We start from the raw sequence: 19,441 nt of genomic DNA, 5'->3' as shown, positions 1-19,441 counted from the left end.
AATAGCAGCTGGATTCTGCAACTGGACAGAACCAGAGAAGAGAAAGCAGCATTTTGAGCTGGATTGTTTGTCCTTCTTTCTTCTGGGGATGGGGATTTAGCACTGGAAGAAGCTAGAACAGCAGTAGAGGAGCATCCATCACCCCACAGGCTGCTGCTGTGCAAGGTCTGTCTGCTACGTTCCCTATCACCTCCAACATGCACAAGGCATCGACTTAGCAGAGCAAGGACTGGGTAAGAACAAAAAGGCTGGTACTTTTGTGAAGGGTTTCTGGGCTTAGGCCAATTTATCTCATCTTCCCTCCTCGCCTCAGGCACCTAAAAGTGACCCTTCTTCCAAGCACTCCTAGGGTTGTTCCCTGAGCTGCAAGTGGATTTCATTTCTTAAGGAATGCCAGTTAGACAGAAGCCTTGAGACAACAAAGGTTGTATAAAATGCTTCACATCAATCAGCTCACATCAGGAAATGTTATTTTGGAATGGAGCAGCTGCTTAGTAACTGCTCAGGAGACTGCAAGTTCATGTACACATCCCTCCAGCCCCATGCTGGCAGCCTTTGGATGTCAGTACAATCTGCCTACTCACATCCTTCCCAGAAGATCTACCCTGGTACAGCAGCACTACACAATTAACTGAGGCCTGCAGGAGCTGAGGACACAGCTGACGACTGGACCTTTCCATTTGACACTCACCTCTCTCTACACTGTTTTTTCCCCATACGTCCCTACCCAGCATCCTTACCAGCACTGTCATCTCCCACTTGCCACACTGCTGCTAAAATCAGCACAATTCCTGATACCAGCAATGGCCAGCCCTTTGATATAGGCAAGGATCAGCAGCCTCCAGCATTTACCACCACGTCAGTTCAGATATGCTACAATCAGGGTTAGATGAGACAATGGTCAGAGATCCCCAGGGCACACTACCACCTTCCCTAAGCAGAAAAAGTGCAGCGTGATGTGCTGTCCCTGAAGGAGGCAGCAAAAGCTCCAAAGAGGAATGGTGCTGAGGCCAGGAGGGGTCTCCTGGATGACCATGCTCTGACACCAGCACACCAAGCCTCTCCAAGGGACTACACTGCTCCCAGAACCACACTGAGACTGCGTGAGGCCCAGGTGTAGCAGGACCTGGAGATGCTCTGGTCAAACCCCATGACTGCCCATTGCAGCTGTGTTTGCAAACTCCACCTGACACCACACTCAACACCAGCCTGATCCCTTCCTTCAATGCAGATATTCTGCCATTGGTCATATCTTTGAGTCTGCTCATCACCATCCCAAAGGGAACATCAACAGACCATGTACTGAGTCCAGCAGGGACTCTGCTACCGCCTTCAGCACAAATACTTCCCTGCCCCAAAATAAAAAGCTTTGTGGCTGTTTGGAAGCAAAGCTGTTTCAGCACACGCTGATGGGTGGGCACTCCCGGGGCAGAACAAGCAAATTTTCTTTCAGCACAGCCAATTCAGTGCAAACTGCTCCATGCAAACAACTACACAGACAGAATGAGAAGTGCCCATGGAGGAGTTAATTCCTGCTCCTTGAAATGAGTCCTCAGCACTTCTCAGACTTAAAGGTTTGTTTTGCTTCGCCCCTCACATTGCACACCTTGTCCTGGTTGTGGGACGGGTCAATCTCTAAATGCTGTTAACAAGGATTAATGCACTACATTAAATGTAATGGACTGTTGGTGACCCAGGAAAGCAACCTGCTGAATCCTACAAAGGATGGAGAAAAGAAACTGATTGCTCCAGAGGAGAACTTGGAGCACTGCTGCATTTTCCAGCATTTTTCTTCATTATTATATAGAAACCAAATGACACAAGGCAACCAGAACTCCAAATAGCCTCGAGGCAACCATCACTTTAGAGATGACAGTTTTGCCTGCAAATTGTTTTACTTATTCTTTTAACTGGTAACTCCCGAAATTCAGGTGAATCGCCTCAGTTAACGTTCCCTTGAGCCAAAAGGAAATACAGCAATTTTCAGCTTGCGTCTTCTCAGTGTTTGGTAATGACCCTTCCTCTGCAAGAGCCAATTTCTCACTGAACTAAGGAGGAAAAAATACTGTAATCTGAAGAATAACAAAGGAAAGAAGTAGCAAGAAATGAAGGCCGGGCTGTGGGAGGCAGCTGTGAGGTTAAAAGAATCACCAGACTTTAGAGAACACAAATATCCCTTTAAATGCAGCTCTCTGGGAAACTCAAGGGGCTCCCAAGTCTGCAGATGGTGCTGACCACCCTCACTAACAGCACTGCTGGAGTGTTGGATGTTACTGGTATGCACCCGTTTGGGACCCACCATCCCATGGCTGCCCACAGCACCCCCCAAACACAACACTTGGCCCATAGCAGACAGAAGAACCCCAAACCCATCAGGAGATGCCATTGCCTCCTTCTGCCACCTGGTTTGCTCCGACCTGATGGGAACTGTGCCTTGAGATGGTGCAAGGCGCTAAGAGTTGAGGGAGCGCAGCAAGCTCTGCTGATGTAGACACGCAGAAGTCTTTTGAAAGCCAGAATCCTCAAAGAGCCACATTTCCCAGCCAAATACCAGGCAATGAATCCAACCTAAAGCACAGACCTCTCTCTATTCGGAGCTGATTGAGGGCTGTGCTTTCTTATCAAACGCTCCCAATATTAAACAGAGACAGCACAGATTGTTTCCTACTAAAAAGTTACCATGGAATGAAATGCTAAGTGTGATCCTCCGGGATCACTGAATTCATTTGATAAATCTCATCAGCTATTCTAGAAACAACAAATGCTCACAGAAACCCAACTCCTCTTCAATCTTATCCAGCAAACAACTCCTCATTTTTAGGGAAAAAAGAAAAAAAAAACAAACAAACAAAAAAAAAACCCAACACATTAAAGTGATGGAGCAGCCCCTTTAAAAGGGAGATTTATGAAACCGATACAATCCCACGAACATCTCAGTCAAACCTCCCTCCTGCATTTCAAGATGCAACTTTAAAGGCCCCACTGATGGATGGCTGCTGTAATCAGAAAACATGAGCGTGCTGTTAAAACCCAATAGAAGAGAGAGATCGTCTCGCCAAAAGAGCAGAAAGCAGCCAGGGAAATACACAGCCCTTCCAGCACAAGGCAGGGAAACACACAGCCCTTCCAGCACAAGACACTATGTATCTTAGCTCTGAATTACTGAATCACTTCCCAGCGTGGAAGAAACCTCCACGCGGCTGTAAATGGGGCACTGGCTGAACAGAGCAGCTCAGCCCCAACTCTCACGCCGGGACAGCGGAGCGCTTTTAAAACAAACCACGCTCTTCCCCGCAATATCCAACTTTCGGACCCACCTGGGTTGAGGCTGCTCTGGAAGTAGAAGACGCCCAGCAGGAACGAGCCGAAGCAGGCGGCCAGCACCAGCCGCGGGGCCCGGCTCCTCCGCATCCCTCCGCCGCGGCTCGGCGGCTCCGCGCAGCCCAGCGCCCCGCGGACCGGGCCCGCCGAGCCTCCGCCGGCCCCGCGCCCCGCCCCGCTCCGTGGCCGCCTCGCCCCACCGGCAGGAAGTGACAGCCGAGCGGCCCCGCTGCTCGAAGGGGAACGTCGCCCCCCCTGCGCCCCGCAATGAGCCCCATGCGGCCCCGCAGAGCGGAGAACCGGGGCTCGGGAACGCGCCGCTCGCCCCGCTGCACGGTGGGTCTGTGGCTCCGTGCCGGGCAGGAAGGAGTTACTGATGTGCTGGCGAGGTTTGGGAGTTTGCTGATGGCTTTTCTCAGCACGTTCCACGCTTTGTAAGCATCGCAAAGTTGTGTGGCCTTAAAATATACTTTTTTTTTTCTTTTTTTTTTTTTTCCCCTGCAGGTTTCAACTCAAAGCAGCAGCACTCCCGAGCAATGCTAACACAGGCAATAAAGTTACGTAGGAGAGGGATTTTCTCCTAGTTTTCTCCTAATCTCTGCGTGCTTTCAGAAGGCAAAGAATGTACAAGTCTCATACTGCATCCCTTGACCTCCCGGCTCTGTACCTGCCGGCAAAATGAGCTCCGAGCTTCTGAAACAGCAGCAGTGCTGCTAAAGCACCCGTGCAGAGAACAGCCAGGAAATCCAGACTAAGAGCGGAGTTTCCACAGCCAACACTTGCTCACTCCTTCCATCCCCTAAAGGCTTTAAGAGGGAGGACAGCTCAAGGAGGAGCCGCGGGGAATGACAAAGAACGCACGTGGCAGGCTTTGTTCTGCCCTGGTATAGGGCTAAACCAGGAGGAGGAGTTCATTGTATGAAGGAATGAGCCGAGCACGAGGGGACATGGTGGGCTGTACCCGTGGGACTGCGCAGCTCTGTGCTGTAGGAACCCCTTCCCGTTGCTTTTCAATCGGACAATCACATCTCACAGTATTTAACACTGAAAAACCTGGCTTAGATTTCCCAGAGGACCAAAGTCAACAGCCATCCCCTCAGCCCAGCTTCCCTGGGCTCAGCAGCAGAAACAACACCAGCGTGAAGCAGCCAAGCTTTGCTCTAGATATTCCTTCCTTTCAAAAAAAATAAAGCATTCCATCTGGAACCCAGGCACTGACCTGCTGAGAGATGTCCATGTTTTGCTGCTGCAGGGCCTATCTGTGCTCCAATTCTAGGTGAGATCCACAAGGCTCAGCCAACAGAGGGGAAACACACCCTTTAGATGTGCAGGGTACCTACTTGGGCTCAGCACCAGTGCTAAATACCGTAATTAAAAGAACAAACACACTTTCAGGTGCACTGTGTTGGAAGCAGCTGATAGCAATGCACACATGGTAAGTCAAGGCCTTGATTGGAAGACCTAAGAAACAGGTATTTAAATGCTAGAGACTGACAGTAGTTCCTTGCTCTGTTTGCACAGGGCCTCTCACCATAGGGTCTGAGCATGGCTAACATTACTTGCTATTGTGAGGGCACCACTGATGACCACAGGTTACTAATCACACCACGTGGAGGAAAATGATTTGTTAATGCTGAGGAAATGCATTTGATCTATGGGGGTGAAAAGGGATGTACTTTTGGCCAGCAGAAGGATGCAGTTTCTTTGGTGCAGTGCACGCTTGATTCCCTCCCTGCTCATTAACTGTGCTCGTTACTGTCTTCTCAGCAGGTTTTTCCCCAGTGATTGCTGTTTCCCAGGCTCTTGGTGCCGCTGAGTGAGATTAACCCCAAGCTTTGGTCTGATGACCACAATGAATAGAAAATGAACAGCAATGAGTTTCAGCTGGAAAACTGAGGAATCTGCTGAGTTCTTCCCCACATCCTGGTTTTATGGCTACTAGGAAAAGGAGCCCTTCTAGGGTATATCTTGCTTTTGTGCTCAGCTGTTTAATGCCACAGAAACAGTTTACCTTGGCCTCGTGCTGGTGAGACCTCCATCTGCTGGTGGTTGGGCTCCAGTGCATATTGCCAGAGCCCCCAAACCTAACTATAACAGCCAGGGTATGAGCAGGTCTGTAGGGAATAGCTCTGATTCATTACAGGCTTTCTCCTGAGACCAGCTTCTGAGTACTGACACAGATGGCCGCAGGTCATTTCCTCTCCATTTTCTAAGTGCTGTGTCATCACATTGCATTTAGGACTTCTATGGGCACTAATGTGCAACTCAGCCCTTCAGTTTCAGTTTTACAGCATCAGTGCAATATCAGCTGAGGAGGACCTTGCAAAGCCTCAGCTCATCCTCTGCTTGAACAGATGTGTATACAGCTTGTTCTGAAAGTTTCCCAGAGAGAGGCACCCATCCCTTATGGCTCTGCAGACCCCCACAATGGTGGGGTGGTCTTCCTACCACCTTATCTGTGTCATAATGGGGACCCTCTACTATTTTGCCTTTGATCAAGCAAGGGAGTTCAGCTCTGTTACATTTATTAACCAGGAAAGGCCAGATTTGCTCATATCAGCCAGCTGAAATACTGACTTTCTCAAGCAGAGCACTGATTATTCCACCATCTCCTGTAGCCTTTTACATCAGCAGAGCATGGGCTTTCAAATTGAAAAGACATGAGTGTTTAAGCCCACTTGGTACCAGTTTACAACAGCTGTAGCTCAGAGCAGCAGGGAATCATTGGGTGGACTTCTTTTCATCATTAAGAGCTGCAGTAACTGTTTGCAGGCTCAATATATGCAATCATAGAATACAGCAGAAATAGTTTGGATAAAAGGGAGAATTTAGATTAAATACCTTTGGAAAGGTACCTGGGGAGTTAAAAGTACATATAATAAAATAAGAGGATTGGTGAACCTTTAAAATCTATGGGCAGGTTTTGCCACTTGTTCTTACCAAATAATGCTGATGCTTTGAGAAACCTCATCGATCTTTAGGGGCTGTGGCAGGGAGTGTGCAACCCATCCCAAACGCACTGCACAGCCTGGGGAATCCCACTGAGTTTGTGGGTATGGCAGCATATGCTGCCTGAAGTTCAGCAGGTGCATACATACCTTGTCAGAAGAAGGATAGTAAGGATTAGTACGTTGGCCTGAGTAGTTAATATTGTAACCTTGCTAATTCCGCAGCTCGCTGACCTTTCTGTTCCTGAGCAAAACACTAATCGCTTCCCAGAGATCCTTTGGTGTTTGTCTCATGGGAAATCTCCCTGAAGACAAGGACATTAAAAACTGGCTGCTCTCCTCTCATCCCGAAATTCTGGCCTCTGTCAAAGGAGACATCCAGAAATCATTCATGTCACTTTCTTACTGCCACAACTTAATAAATAAAAGCAGCAAATGTTTTCTTTTAAAAGCACCAGCGGTGATGGGAGCAGACCAAATTACAGGCCCTGAAGACTGCTCTCTGCCTGGAACACTTGCTGCTAGAAATACCACTGGTATGAAGGAAACTCCCACCAACCATTTGATTCAATGGCAGCAACTGAGGCCCCTGCTTGCCTTTTGTACCAGTCATTTATATTTCATTAGTTTATACACTGTAACCAGCTGGGAGCTTGTTCTCTGCTGTCTGATTTAGAGGCTCGCAGGCAGAAGGGCTGGGATTTACAGGTACACGGTAGAAAACCAATTGCCCTTGATCTTAGCACACTGGGAACTGCAGCTACTTCCGACAGCAAGAGCAACAAATCTGTCAAGCCTCCCACCAGCAGCACAAGACTCCCGCAGTCAGCTTCTACTCCTTGCATTGCTGCTGCTTGCACAGTTCCAGCAGAAAGCCTCAGTCTCTCTTGCTGCTGCCCAAAGCACCAGCTGCTGCCCCTCAGCTCCATCTGCCATCCCCAAAGCAGCTACTACATGTGGGGTTATGCAAAGAGAAGGGGATGCTGATGCGTTGTTCCTGGCTGAGGTGGGAGCCTGCTGATGGTATTCCTGTACATGGGCCATAGCAGCTGGTCCTGCTCTCAGCCTGCCCAACAGTGCATTTCACATCGTGGTCCTCTCAGCTGGTCCACCTTTCCCATTTGGAACACTCACATGGAATCATGGAATGATAGAATTGTTTGAGTCAAAAGGGACCTTTATGGGCCATTTAATCCAACTTCCCTGCTGTGAACAGGGACACCTACAGCTCCATCAGGTTTTTCTGTTTGTGTAGCATATTGAGGAAAGGAGAAAGTGCTCATTTCTAACAACACATCCCAGTGCATGAGAAGACAGCAGATATCAGTGAACAAACCAATGGATAACCAAAGGGAGCACTCTGCCCCCAGCCCCTGCTGGGATAGCTGATCAATACCCAGTGTCCACGTCCTTCTGATGTTTGGAAGCTGGAAGATTCAGTTCATGCCACTGTTGAAATCCACCTGACAAGCCCAGTGCCTTAGGAGATTCGCGAGTACGCAAATGTGGCCGCTCAGAAATTGCAGTGAAAAGTCCTGTTTTTCAGCTGCTGTTGTGCTCACATCCATTGAAATGGCTCCAGATACAAAGGGAATTAAAAAGAAAAAACACCACCACCATACAGGCCAAAGACAGTCTGACCCTGACATAAAATGCCATCAGTGCAATGCTATAAAAGCACAGTGGCGCAGCAGTGCTGTAAAAGTCTCCTCAATCACAGAATGAGCATGCTGAGAAAGTTATCTTGCTCCTTTAAACCTCATATGACAGGCAGGGATGAAAGTGCTGCATGTCCTTGTCCTTTTCATACCAAGGAAGCTTGGGCAGGGCTTTTCATTGACCTACAGACATCACTTGCTGCCCTCTGGGATGGCAGGGGGGGCTTATTTTATGCCTGAGAACTGTAAACTGAGCCATCCTCTCAGTCACACAATGCTGTGTGTTTTAGTATGTGGTAATGTGCAATAGTGTGCTGCCTGTCTCATTCCAGGAGCTGCTGAACCTGTGCCTTGTGGAAGCCCTTATCACCACTTATAGCCCTGACAGTGATCAGACCATCAGAAACACTGACATTGCCCTACAACACAGCATAACGGCCCTGGAAGAAAAGAAGAATGAAAGGATGTAACAGGATGGAGCAGTGCTTCCAGTGAAGCCTGTGTCATTTAAGTACACACTTAGGTGAGTCTTTAGGTCCTTAAATCCCCTGAGTGCCACTGAAACATCCCTTCATGAATAAAAATAGAGTTTCTTGTTTACAGAGGGGGGTATGATTAAAATAATCATAATCTAAGTACTGTTTGAGAGACCATACCCTGCATGTACTGCCACAAAGTCAAACTCACAGCCATTCCTGCAGTTTTAAGCACAGAGGACTAATTGCCCACACCTGGGCATGACAGGGCTGGCCAAATCCAAATTACACAGCTTCAATTTGATGAAAACCCTGGTTGAAAAATCATATGTATGTTCTCCATCCAGCCATCTTCCATGGCTCTTTGTGTTTTCACTATTCTCAGAAGCCTGAGATACTATTTTTATTTACACTAAAAATAATAAAGGCTTTTCTCCAATCCTCTGGATGCCCTAATTGAATTATGCCTGCATTAGTAAACCCTAGCACTGCTAAAATCAGACAGCCAACTACCCAGAGTGTCCAGGAGGAACCTCGAGGAGGTGTCTGCCTCCTCCAGACACTCCATCCAGAGGTGCCTTGTGCAAGAAGTTTAGTTCTGGAGCATTACCAAATGAGGTTAGTTGCAATTATGGAGTAGAGAAAGCACATTCCATGTCTCTGAGCCATTGCACAGTTCCTCCCCCTTCAAAAGAGATTTCTCTGACAAGGACTTTGGTCCAGTGTTTGCACAGCCTGTTGTAGATAGGAGAGGATGGGGCACTGGCTTTGAGCCACGGTTCTTATTACTACCACAGTTAATTCAGAGGAAACAGCCCAAGGATGGCTGAAAATGCCAAAGAATGGTCTGGCTGCCACCGAGCCTACATCTTATAGCACTGAATGGCTGTGCTTGTGAAATATTGCTGCCTTTCCAGCTGGCTGCAATGAGCTCTACGCTTTTCAGTATAGCTAAAATAATCCACAGAAGCCTCCTCAAGACTGACCTCAGAAGTTTGCTGTCATTGAGGGGGAGAGAGAGAAAAAGCTGATTCTTTTCTACAGATGTTCTCAGCAGCACTGTGATTTCAGCAAAACCACAGAGATTCAAGTGCCTTTCTTAGCTAAGGAAGCAAGCACAGTCAAATGCCTTCCCCAGGCCTTCCTCCCAGCTAACAGTGCAACCAGTGTCAATGAAGGAAAAAAAATAAGCAAACAGTGGGGATTTTTATTTACTTATTTATTTTTTTTTGCTGCTGTGATTTCTGTGGTTAAAGCTGCGGCTAAAAGCAGCAGTAGCAGGTTACAGCAGAAACTGAATACGCTACTGTGAAGAGGTTTGGCTCGGCGAACTGGGCAGTCTGGAAGTGAAATTGGTTTGCAAACTTAAGAAATGGATTTAAACAAAACAAGATTATCTCTTTCAATGGAGACATGATTTTTTTTCCTCACCAGCTGGATGCAGTACAAATTAGCATCCTGGAGCTAATAGAGTGGAGGAACTCAAACACAGAGTTTCACTTAACCTCTCAGTGATGTCCTCCCCCCCAGCAGCTCAGTGCAGCAGTCCTCTGCTCCCATAGAGGCTTTTCTCACATATGAGACAGGAAGGTAAATCCACCCCCATCCTCACAGCCTCCAAACTGGAAGCACCAGCCTCATGTTGCTTTCTTTCTACAGATGCCCACTGCTGATGTGGAAAAGCTTCTTGCTGCCCTTCAAAGCAGCTGTAACTGAGCAGTAAAATCTGCACTGAGAGGGAACCACGATTATATATTATCTAGAAGTATGGTTGGCTGAGAATATACACTCTTGCTCCATGCAAAGAAAAGATTAGGAACGGGGGAAAAAATGTAATAAAGTGGAGTTATTCTGCCAGTTAATCCTCATCCGCACTGCAGTGCAGTATATATGGTTTTACTGCCCTCTCAGCTTTATTTCCCCTGATAGTTGGTCTGCTGCCAGCCAAACTACTCCTGTGGAGCCCAAGGGAGGTTCATGGTGCTAAGCCAGCCAACCATGCAGTCAAGGCAAGACCTGACTTTCCAAGACCTCCTCTCATGATTTCCAAAGCTTGACAAAGTGGGCATGGCTCCACGGGTCTCGTGAGCCTCTGATTGACTACCCAGAAATTTACAGCAGTGTGGTTGCTACAGCTATAGCTATAGGAGAGTCTTTTCTGTTTCATATTTTCCAATGAAAGCTTAATTGGAGCGTGCAGTAGCCAAGAAAAGAAAATCATTTTCAGCTGAAGTCTCTAAAACGTATTCTGCAATCCATCAGGACAAGTGCACATTAGCAAGAAGCCTAATCCTAAATCCTCTTTGTGACCAAGACTAGAAACGACAATGAATGACACAAAGCAAAATCTCTTTGTTTTGGTTACAGTATCCCCAGTATCTGCCCTGAGTCCAAAGAAGCCAGTTCTGCGGCTGCACGTTGACATCTGAGATTATCAAGGAACAGGAATCAATGAATAGCTGCATTAAACCACTTCATGTGCCTCATTAATGTGTTAAATAATGGCTGAATAAAGAAAGAATGTGTAATAGCCAAGTGAAATATTAGACCATACAGAAACACAGCACTAAAAGCATCGGTTTTTCCTACAAAGAAAAGCGGTGATATTTCTATGCAGACTCAGCCAAAAAGACTTTCCGCCCACTCCAGCTTTTGAAACAATTAATCTCATGGAAACCAGAGAGGGAAATCCTGCTGTGGAGCCAAATGCTTCAAAAGCAGTACTTTGGTGAAAGGTCCAGTGGCAGGGAAAGCAAATGCACCTGACTTTCTGGGCTGTACTCAGAGAAAGCTCCTATTAGCTTCAGCGACAGATGGGAATACTTATACTCTCCAGTATCTCACCTCTCTTTCCAATTTTAAATTAAGTGCAAAATAAAGGGGGAAAACCTTTCCTTACCTAGAGCCAGAAATCTGTTCTTCTTCTTATCAAAAAAAAAAAAAAAATATTCAGAATAACTACTCTGAATCCTGCTTAGTTTTAGAATTGAACGCAGGGGGAAAAAAAAAAAAAAAAAAAAAAAAAAGCCCTTCCAACCACTTACCTTCAAGAATATTGGCTGCAAAATCAATCAGCAGTCTTTTACCTTAGAGCCCCATTTAGCACAAGCATTTCCCTGGGTCTAAACCTTCTCCAGGGGCAGAAGATGCCATTTCTGATGGCATGGGATTTGGTACCAAATCAGCATCTGCATTACCCCAGGAACCCTATGTTCACCTGGGTAGGGCAATGCCAGAAGGTTAACTCCTAGACAAAAATAAAACTTAGAGCAACCAAGATGGTTGCAATTTGGGAGAACTCTAAGCAAGTTGAAATGCATTGCTGTTGGTGGAAATGCTGCTCTAATTTAACAATAGGTGGTGGACTTGCCTTACAAAAACGTGCACACAAAACCTGGTATTGAGATGACAAATGTAGAAATGAAGGCTGGTAATCACCATCACCTAAAGCACTGTAAGGAAGTCATGGAAAGCAGCTTTTTCCTTGGAGTCAAGAGGTGGTAATTTCATCCTCTCTCACAGTGAAAACACTGATTCCTGATTTTAAAATCTCACAGAATAAGACAAAATGCCCTCCAGGTTGTTTCTTATCCACAGAATTAACTGAGGCCATGAATTTTGAGACTCTGTCAAACAGACAACATCTCATTTTCTAACACTTTTCAAAAAGCCTAATAAAGATGAAATGAGCAGCATTTTTATTGCCCATTTTAACACAGAAGCCAGGAGTGGAAACACTGGGGGACGCCACTGATTCAGTAGACAGATGCTGTGGTGTCTCTGCATTAAAACCTTAAGGATGGAGCTGTGGGTATAGTTTATCTGAAATCTAGATAGAGCTGTGTAAAGGACTGAGGTGAGAGAAGGTGATGATGGAAAGCAGTGGATCCCAGTTTACTGCATTGCATGTGCCCTCTGTAAAACCAAAAGTGATGCAGCCATGAGCTCAGAGCTTTGCTCACACATTCAGCAGCACTTCCCAAAGTCAGAGAGGAAGGCTCAGTGGCCCAGGGGTGTTAACAGCTCCCCACACCCTCCTTCTTTGGAAAGGGGGTACTCGATGCTTCCTTGCAAGCTCCAGAAGAGTTTTAGTGTTAGGACTATAAAGGCTTGATTAGAAGGGCCATGTTGCTAGACAAGTTAATGCCATGGGGAACAATGCTTTCACGGCTCTTTATGGCAAAAAGGACGCAGTTAAGTGCACAATGAATCTTGTAGGCTTTGTAAAAGCTCCATAAACACTTCCAAGTGCTGATGAGGTGAGAACGTGAAGCTCTGTGCCCTACCAGTAGCTGCAGGTTCCTTTCCACTTAACTCTTTAATCAGTTACACATTTGCTACCATTTAAATGCTCTATTGCACATTTGGCTGCTGTAACATGGACCTCCAATTCACACAATCGTCTTTCTAATACAGAAGCCACGACCCCACAACAGGAGGAAGACAAATGTCTTTTTAAAGCCCACTCCAAAGAGCACCCAGTGTAGTGACAGAGGATCCCTCCAAAAGGAAACCCATGGGGAAACCCTCATGCTTGCAAGCTGCCATCAGAACTGGAAAGAGCTTACCCCTGGCTTGTACTGAACACCCACCTAATGTGAGTATCATGGACCTGGAGGGTTCATCTGGCTGTTAGACTGACCTGCTATAGAATCCCACAGGGTGAGCAGCTCTCCCGCAGCACAGTGTGTGAAGTGGAACAGCCAGGCAGGTGGTAGTCACAGTATCCAGCACGTTGTCAGGTTTTGATCTGAAAGAAAAGGAGAAAAGAAGTTAGAATTACAGAATCATCAAAGACCACCAAAATCATCCAGCCCAACCATCAACCCATCATCACCATTCCTAGAGCTGTAGGACTCTGTGATGTCCAGACTCAGGCATCTGGCTGAATGTGTGATGGAAACACTGATCTGCATGTCTCTGAGGGCAATGGAAAACATTCAACCTGCTTCTACACTCTCTTTATGTACAGATTTATTTTATTTATTGAGGGTCTCTCACAGTTCAGGAGTACACAGAAGAGTTAATTTAATTTACTATGAAGTGCCGCACAGTGGTATGAAGTGTTTCATACACAGGCAGGATTAAAAGGTTTCTCTGAATAGAAAAGCTGAGTTATTTTCAATTGCATTCAGGAGGGTCAGAAAACGGAAGAATGGGAGGAAAATCTTTTTCCATGGGATGAAAGGAGATGGAAGTTAATGATCTCTCATGATTAACTCACAGCCTCTTAGGCATTAATGTTAAATCAGCTAGGCTCCTGCTGACTTATCTCCTCTAAGACACCTTTAACAACTAATCCATTTCTTTCTGTTCACTGTAAGTACAGGAACTTGAACACCTCCGTGTAAGTTCACTTGAGGTTCACTTCCAGAGTAAAGGGGAAACCTGTCACTTTGCCTGAACTACATAGTAGAATGAGTATAAGAATGAGTATATATGAGCCATAGAATGAGTATAAGAGCATAGTTTGGGTTTTTGCCATTTTAGCAGGTTCACCCTGGTGCCCAGCATTTGGACCAAGCCTGCCCCCTGTGGTTTTGTTCTCCATGGTAGCCCACAGGTGTTCTACAGTTGAAGTTAAAACACAGACAGAATGGCAGAATTTCCAGAAATCGTAGCATCCTTCCTGGGCAGCACTTCTCCTTGAGAGCAGGAGGGTATTGCTGACATGCACCGAGCTTTCTCCCCATGCTGGGGATGCTCTAACCTCCAATTCACATCTTCCCAAGGATGCTCACTGCAGCAGGAGTACAGGTCCATCTCAAGCTACAAGTCTCAGAATCATAGAATCACAGAATTGTTTGATTTGGAAGGGTGCAGTGAACAGGGATGCCTGCAGCTCCGTCAGGTGCTTAGAGCCCATCCATCCTGACCAGGGTATTCACATCCAGACCTGTTCAGTGTGCTGCTGACTGATGCAGGGAATAATGCCATTTTTAGTACAAAGACAACCTCTATTTGCAGAGAGATTGTGCTGCTCTTTAAAGTGAAGCCAGGAGCAGAGTGTGCTCTTGCATCCTGCCGAGGGATCCTTTTTGCATGGTCTGAGCCCTGGCAGCTTCCCCACACCGAGCTGCCAAACATGCTCAGACCCATGAAGGCAGCATATACACCCCAAAGTAGCCCTGCATGTGTCTGCAAGTTTGTCCAATCATACCATTAACCCTTGTGGACATCCTAACTCCACCCCCCCCAAGAAAGCACTGCAGACAAACCCTCTCTTCATTCTGTTTAAGAGAAGGCACATATACGAAAGCCTTAATAAAGAAGAGCACACTTCCCTCTTTGTGCATAGGGAGCATCAACTGGAAAGCAGCCAAGCAATTACTGAGCCCAAGAAGAAAGAAAGCATCAAATTCATTACCCAGAAGACTTACAAACCAAACCTGAAAGGAATTATAAAACCCCATCCACACAGACATAGCGATGCCACAGCAGAGCCCCCAGCCCTCGGGAGGAGAGTGGTACCCCAGTGGTGTGGGGCAGCCATGCAGCTGCCTGCCCATGGGCACCATGGCTGTACCAAACCCCACTGCCTGCCCAATGCCATTCAGTCTCAGCCCACCAGGAGATAACTGGCTGCAGTAAATCAGCAGCAGGGGACATTCCTCCAGAGATCATTTTCATGGCTCTTTATGACCTCCTCCAGAGGTCATTTTTCTGCTGATCAGGGCCCTGATGATGGCTGGCTACGTTGCATGAATGGGCTCTGCTCATGCAGGTCACCTGCTGTTGGCTTATGGCCTGGCTGTATGTTTGCACAGTCTTTCTCAAGTGTATCTGCTATTCCAGCTGACCCTACACATTCCATTGGTATTTTGTTTTTTTGCTCTTTTCCCCCTTCATGACAAGCAGTTTGCTAACAATGGGCTATGGCTCAGCCCAGAGCTGGGACTGACCATGTCAAATGACAAGATATTTTTGTTATAACCCATGTAAGTAGGGGAAAGCCATGACTTTGAAGTAGAATAGGTTTGTTGGTTTTGGTTTTTTTTCTCTTGAGAATATGCAATCTTCCAGATCAGACAGGCCTTGCCCAAGGCGGTGTTCCTAGAAGAAGGACTTTTTTAGCTTTAACCTCCAGCTGCACCCTGAGCATTGGCAGCCTGTGGATGCAGATGGATGTCAGCTCCTCCAGATGAGATTTTGGCTGGCCAGATGGGTCAGAGCCCTTCACACATGTGGGTTGGAATCGAGCCTCTTCTCCATCCTATGTGAAAGAGTGCCCACATGGGCAGGGCACATCTACCTGGTACAAACTGCCTGAGAGCTCAGAGAGCATCAGCATTGTGTTTTTATACCTTTTTGGCTATCAAGCAAGTTGTGATTCCAGTGGGTTACATGCAGCACCATCCATTCAGGGGAAACACCAGCAAATAACTAAGCAAAAACTGCAGGGTCATTGGAGAATGTGTCTGCCTGATGCCAACTGCAGAGGAGGCAGCTTGCTCCTTTGCCCTCTTGCCCCCATGCCAAGGATCTAACAAGGAGATACGTGAGATGGGGTTTAATTACAATAAAATACACCAAGCACTTCACACACACGTTGATTTGTAACTCGCCAGAGGTTGTTTTCATAAAGCAATTGCAGATGCTTGTTCTCGTTGCTTGCAAGTCAAATCTCGGTCTGTCTCACTTAACAGCCTCTGCATCACGAATCTCACGAGAGGTTTGGACACTTTAAAGGATCAGCAATTATCTGCGGTGCTGGCTTTGCATTTACTTTCCTTGCATATTCGTGCCAGCAATATTTTAGCAAGCACATAACAGGAGAAAGCAGAGACTGACAATGGGGGATGCAGCTGAAGTGAAGCAGATGTCTTTTAAATTCAGAGCACATAGAGCACAGAAGCAGTGAGTAATCGAACGCAAACCAGAAGTGAAACCAGAAAAGCTGAATTTTATACTTATACAAAGAGTGGTGGTGAAAAAAGGCCTTATTTTAAGAACTCCTCACTTCTTTGAATACCCCCATTGCACAGATAAAGAATTCCAATAAACTCAGCTTTGTGTTGACCATCTCCCTCACATTACTGCTTTTTTGGCACAACATGTAGGACACCTCCAGGCCAAAACACAAGTGATGCCGAAAGAACAACTGTTCCTTCCCTCCAGGAACGCGAGCTTTCTGATTGTTACATAAACACATTTGGATCTATTTTTTTGGGAGATTCACCACAATAGCAATTATACCATTACCCGTGAGTCAGAGAACATTTTGCTGACATTTTGAAACACATAACTTAAGGTCAGAACCTCCTAAACTTCACAAACAAGTAGAGCTGATGGGAAACAGCCTTATTCACTCCAGTGGGATTGCTCTAATGAGCAAGTGTTTGTAAGATGTGATCTTAGATTGTGAACTGTATGGAGCTGCTTTGTTTTAATTGCAAGGCACTGGGCACATCCAGGCAAGAGCAAAACATGAGGATAAAAGAGCAGCTCTGGAGAAACAGCAGATAATTATAAAATGAGAAAGAACCAAGGGTGGAGGGTTTTTTCTTTCTGTTGGTTAATCTAGGAAACCTATTCAACTGAGGCAGAAACCAGTGGTCATTAGCAAAGTGACACACAAGCAGTAAAAAAGCTCCAGTCTGGACTTTTACCGTAATCACAGACCTGAAAGATGGTCTTTCAGCTTCTTTTGGAACAGCTCACTTCTAAAAGCAGATCCGAAACATAACCCACACACCAGAGGCTATCTTTGGTTCAGAAGTCCTTCTGGATAAACCAACGCAAGGAGGTTTTTGGCAGCATAGTAGCTGCTCATAGCCCTGCATTGGCTGTTGCACAGCCACAAACAGAGGCAGGCCGGGAGGCTGCTCCAACTCAGCTGCTGTGTTATGCTACAATTCAGCAGAAACTTTGGATCCATGTAGCCCAGACATCAGCCTCCTCTCCCACGCTTTACCCACATCTGGATTTCAGATAAAGCTAAAATACTCTGAAGTTAAACTCATAGAATCATAGAAACCTTTGAGTAGGAAAGAACCCTTCAAGTCCATCTGGTCCAAACCCCTTCAATGAACATGGACATCTGCAGCTCCATCAGGTGCTCAGAACCCGTCCAAACTGACCTGGGCTGTCTGCAAGGATGAGGCACCACCACCTCTCTGGGCAGCCTGTGCCAGCGCCTCACCATCCTTCTCATACAAACACAATTTAAAACACAGCTTCTGTTTGCTGTTCCCAGTGATGTGGAGTGGCCACTTTTACCCAGCCTTGATAGAACACTAAAATCTCAGCTGTAGGCTCTTAGTGCCTCATACCCTGTCCTGGCCGCGTGGCAGAACCACACAGCTGTTAGACGGCTCTGCTTTCTGCCTGGCCACATTTCTATTAAAGCCATTTTGCTGCCAGAACCACAAAGGATGAGGTAAGGAGGAAAAAACTCAAAGGCTGTCAGCGAAACCACTCTCGAATAAGGTGACATAAGCCTCGTGTACAACAGATTAAGCTTAATCTCTGAAAAGGGACAGCAGAAAGACTGGTAGGTTTCAAAATGAGCCACAACAGCTGTGTTTGGGTTGGCCAGTGTCAGCTCTCCCTTTGGCTGCTGCTGGCTCTGCTCATGCAAACAAGGCAGATTAAAATGTGGCATTCTGAAGACCCAACCCCAGAGCACTGCGGGCTGGAGGCAGTGAGAACAGAGCTGTGATGCTCCGGTGACAACTCAGCAATAATTGCACAGTGCTGCCCACACTTCAAAGGCGAGATAACATTTGCTGGCTCAAAGCATGTCTTTTTTGTTGTTATTTCAAAAATACCTTTCCATAGGAAAATGCATGCCCTACTGTCTGTCTGGTTTAACTGCTGGGTTTAACTGGTCTTATTTTAGAGCATAACAAATCAGCAAGATGTGGTAAAAGTCAGAATAGATCGAGTGAAAAAGCTTTCTGTAACTTGCCGCCACAGAAAGAGGCCCTGCCCGCTTTCCACATTAACAGCTATACCATCAACCTGAAAAGTAGCTTAAAATAAGTAACAGTGCTAAAAACAGAAAGGGTGTGTGCAGGAGTGTATCTATGGAGCCACTCCACCCAGTGCGATGGGAAAAACTCAACTGGGTGGACCTGCATTCCAGTGGCAGCTCAGGATGCCGGCGCTTCATATTCCTGTGCCTGCAGATATACTTTTCATACCCACAGTCACAAGTGAGGAGGACTCGATAAACAAAGGCAGCTTGATAAACAAAGCAAGGCACAACAAAGCACTCAAGAGAAAAACGGAAATAATTTGTTCGACAAGACGAAGAACAACACAGTGTGTGTGTTCAGGAGTGCTGCTTTTTCATCTTTGCGGTAATTGCATCGTTTATTAGGCGATGCTTCCTGGGATGGTGTTTAGAGTTATTGTGTAAGGATGTCATAACATCCGTGTTCATTAGATAACTTCGGGGACCTCGCTGTGGGAGACTGCAAGGAGAAAGAATGAGAGAAAAATTGTCTGTGAGAGATCAGGTGTGCTGCTGGGAGATGAAGGGCACAGTGCTCAAAACAAATCAAGCTGCAACCTTTTCCTGCAGGTGTAAGAAGCCCGGGGTTCTGGTCAAAGCTGACATCTAACATACTGGGGAAAACTGGGTGCAGCCCATTGGCTCCTGCTACAAAGGAATGAGCTAAGAGAAGCTGGGAGATTTGGACTGGAGAGGGCTTGAAGGAGCCTTGGGAGGCATGCCATGCTGTAAAGCTCTACTTTAGGGCATGAGGTAATGGTCTTAGTGGCCAGATGAGGTTCAGGTTGGATATTAGGAAAAGATTCTTCTCAGAAAGAGTGGTGATGCACTGGCACTGCTGCCCAGGGAGCACTGGAAAAAAAAAAAAAAAAAAAATCAGTTGTAAAAAGAAATATTCTAAGTATTCAATTTTGATTTCTGGAGTCAAATCAATTTGATTTCCTCTCCCTCAATAGGATGTTCCTTTGGTATTTGATATCTTCTCTCTATTTTGGAATGTCGGTCTTGTTAGTGAAAAAGATGTTGAGTCTTCTTTGAGTGCAGTCATGAATAAAATTTAACTTTACTCATTTCCTAAAC

General features: G+C 46.3%; 1 protein-coding gene across 11 annotated transcripts in view; it reads right to left on the bottom strand.

Moving 5' to 3' along the window:
• CHST13 (carbohydrate sulfotransferase 13) overlaps nt 1-19,441 on the bottom strand; it is a 69,492-nt gene that overhangs the window by 17,727 nt on the left and 32,324 nt on the right. For 6 of the 11 annotated variants that reach the window (XM_015875091.2, XM_015875092.2, XM_015875093.2 and 3 more), the window contains one exon: nt 13,046-13,153. Coding sequence is in view for 1 of the 11 variants with exons in the window: in XM_015875087.2 (XP_015730573.1) it covers nt 3,318-3,411 (94 nt within the window). In the remaining 10 variants the exon portion in view is untranslated. Of the gene's footprint in view, nt 1-3,317; nt 3,480-4,540; nt 4,813-13,045; nt 13,154-19,441 lie in introns of those variants that run through there. The other 5 variants (XM_015875089.2, XM_015875090.2, XM_015875088.2 and 2 more) reach the window with 4 other exon arrangements.

This window comes from Coturnix japonica, chromosome 12, assembly GCF_001577835.2.
Source record: "Coturnix japonica isolate 7356 chromosome 12, Coturnix japonica 2.1, whole genome shotgun sequence".
Classification (NCBI taxonomy): domain Eukaryota; kingdom Metazoa; phylum Chordata; class Aves; order Galliformes; family Phasianidae; genus Coturnix; species Coturnix japonica.
Note: the sequence above shows the minus strand (reverse complement) of the source record. Positions and strands in the feature narration are given on the sequence as shown.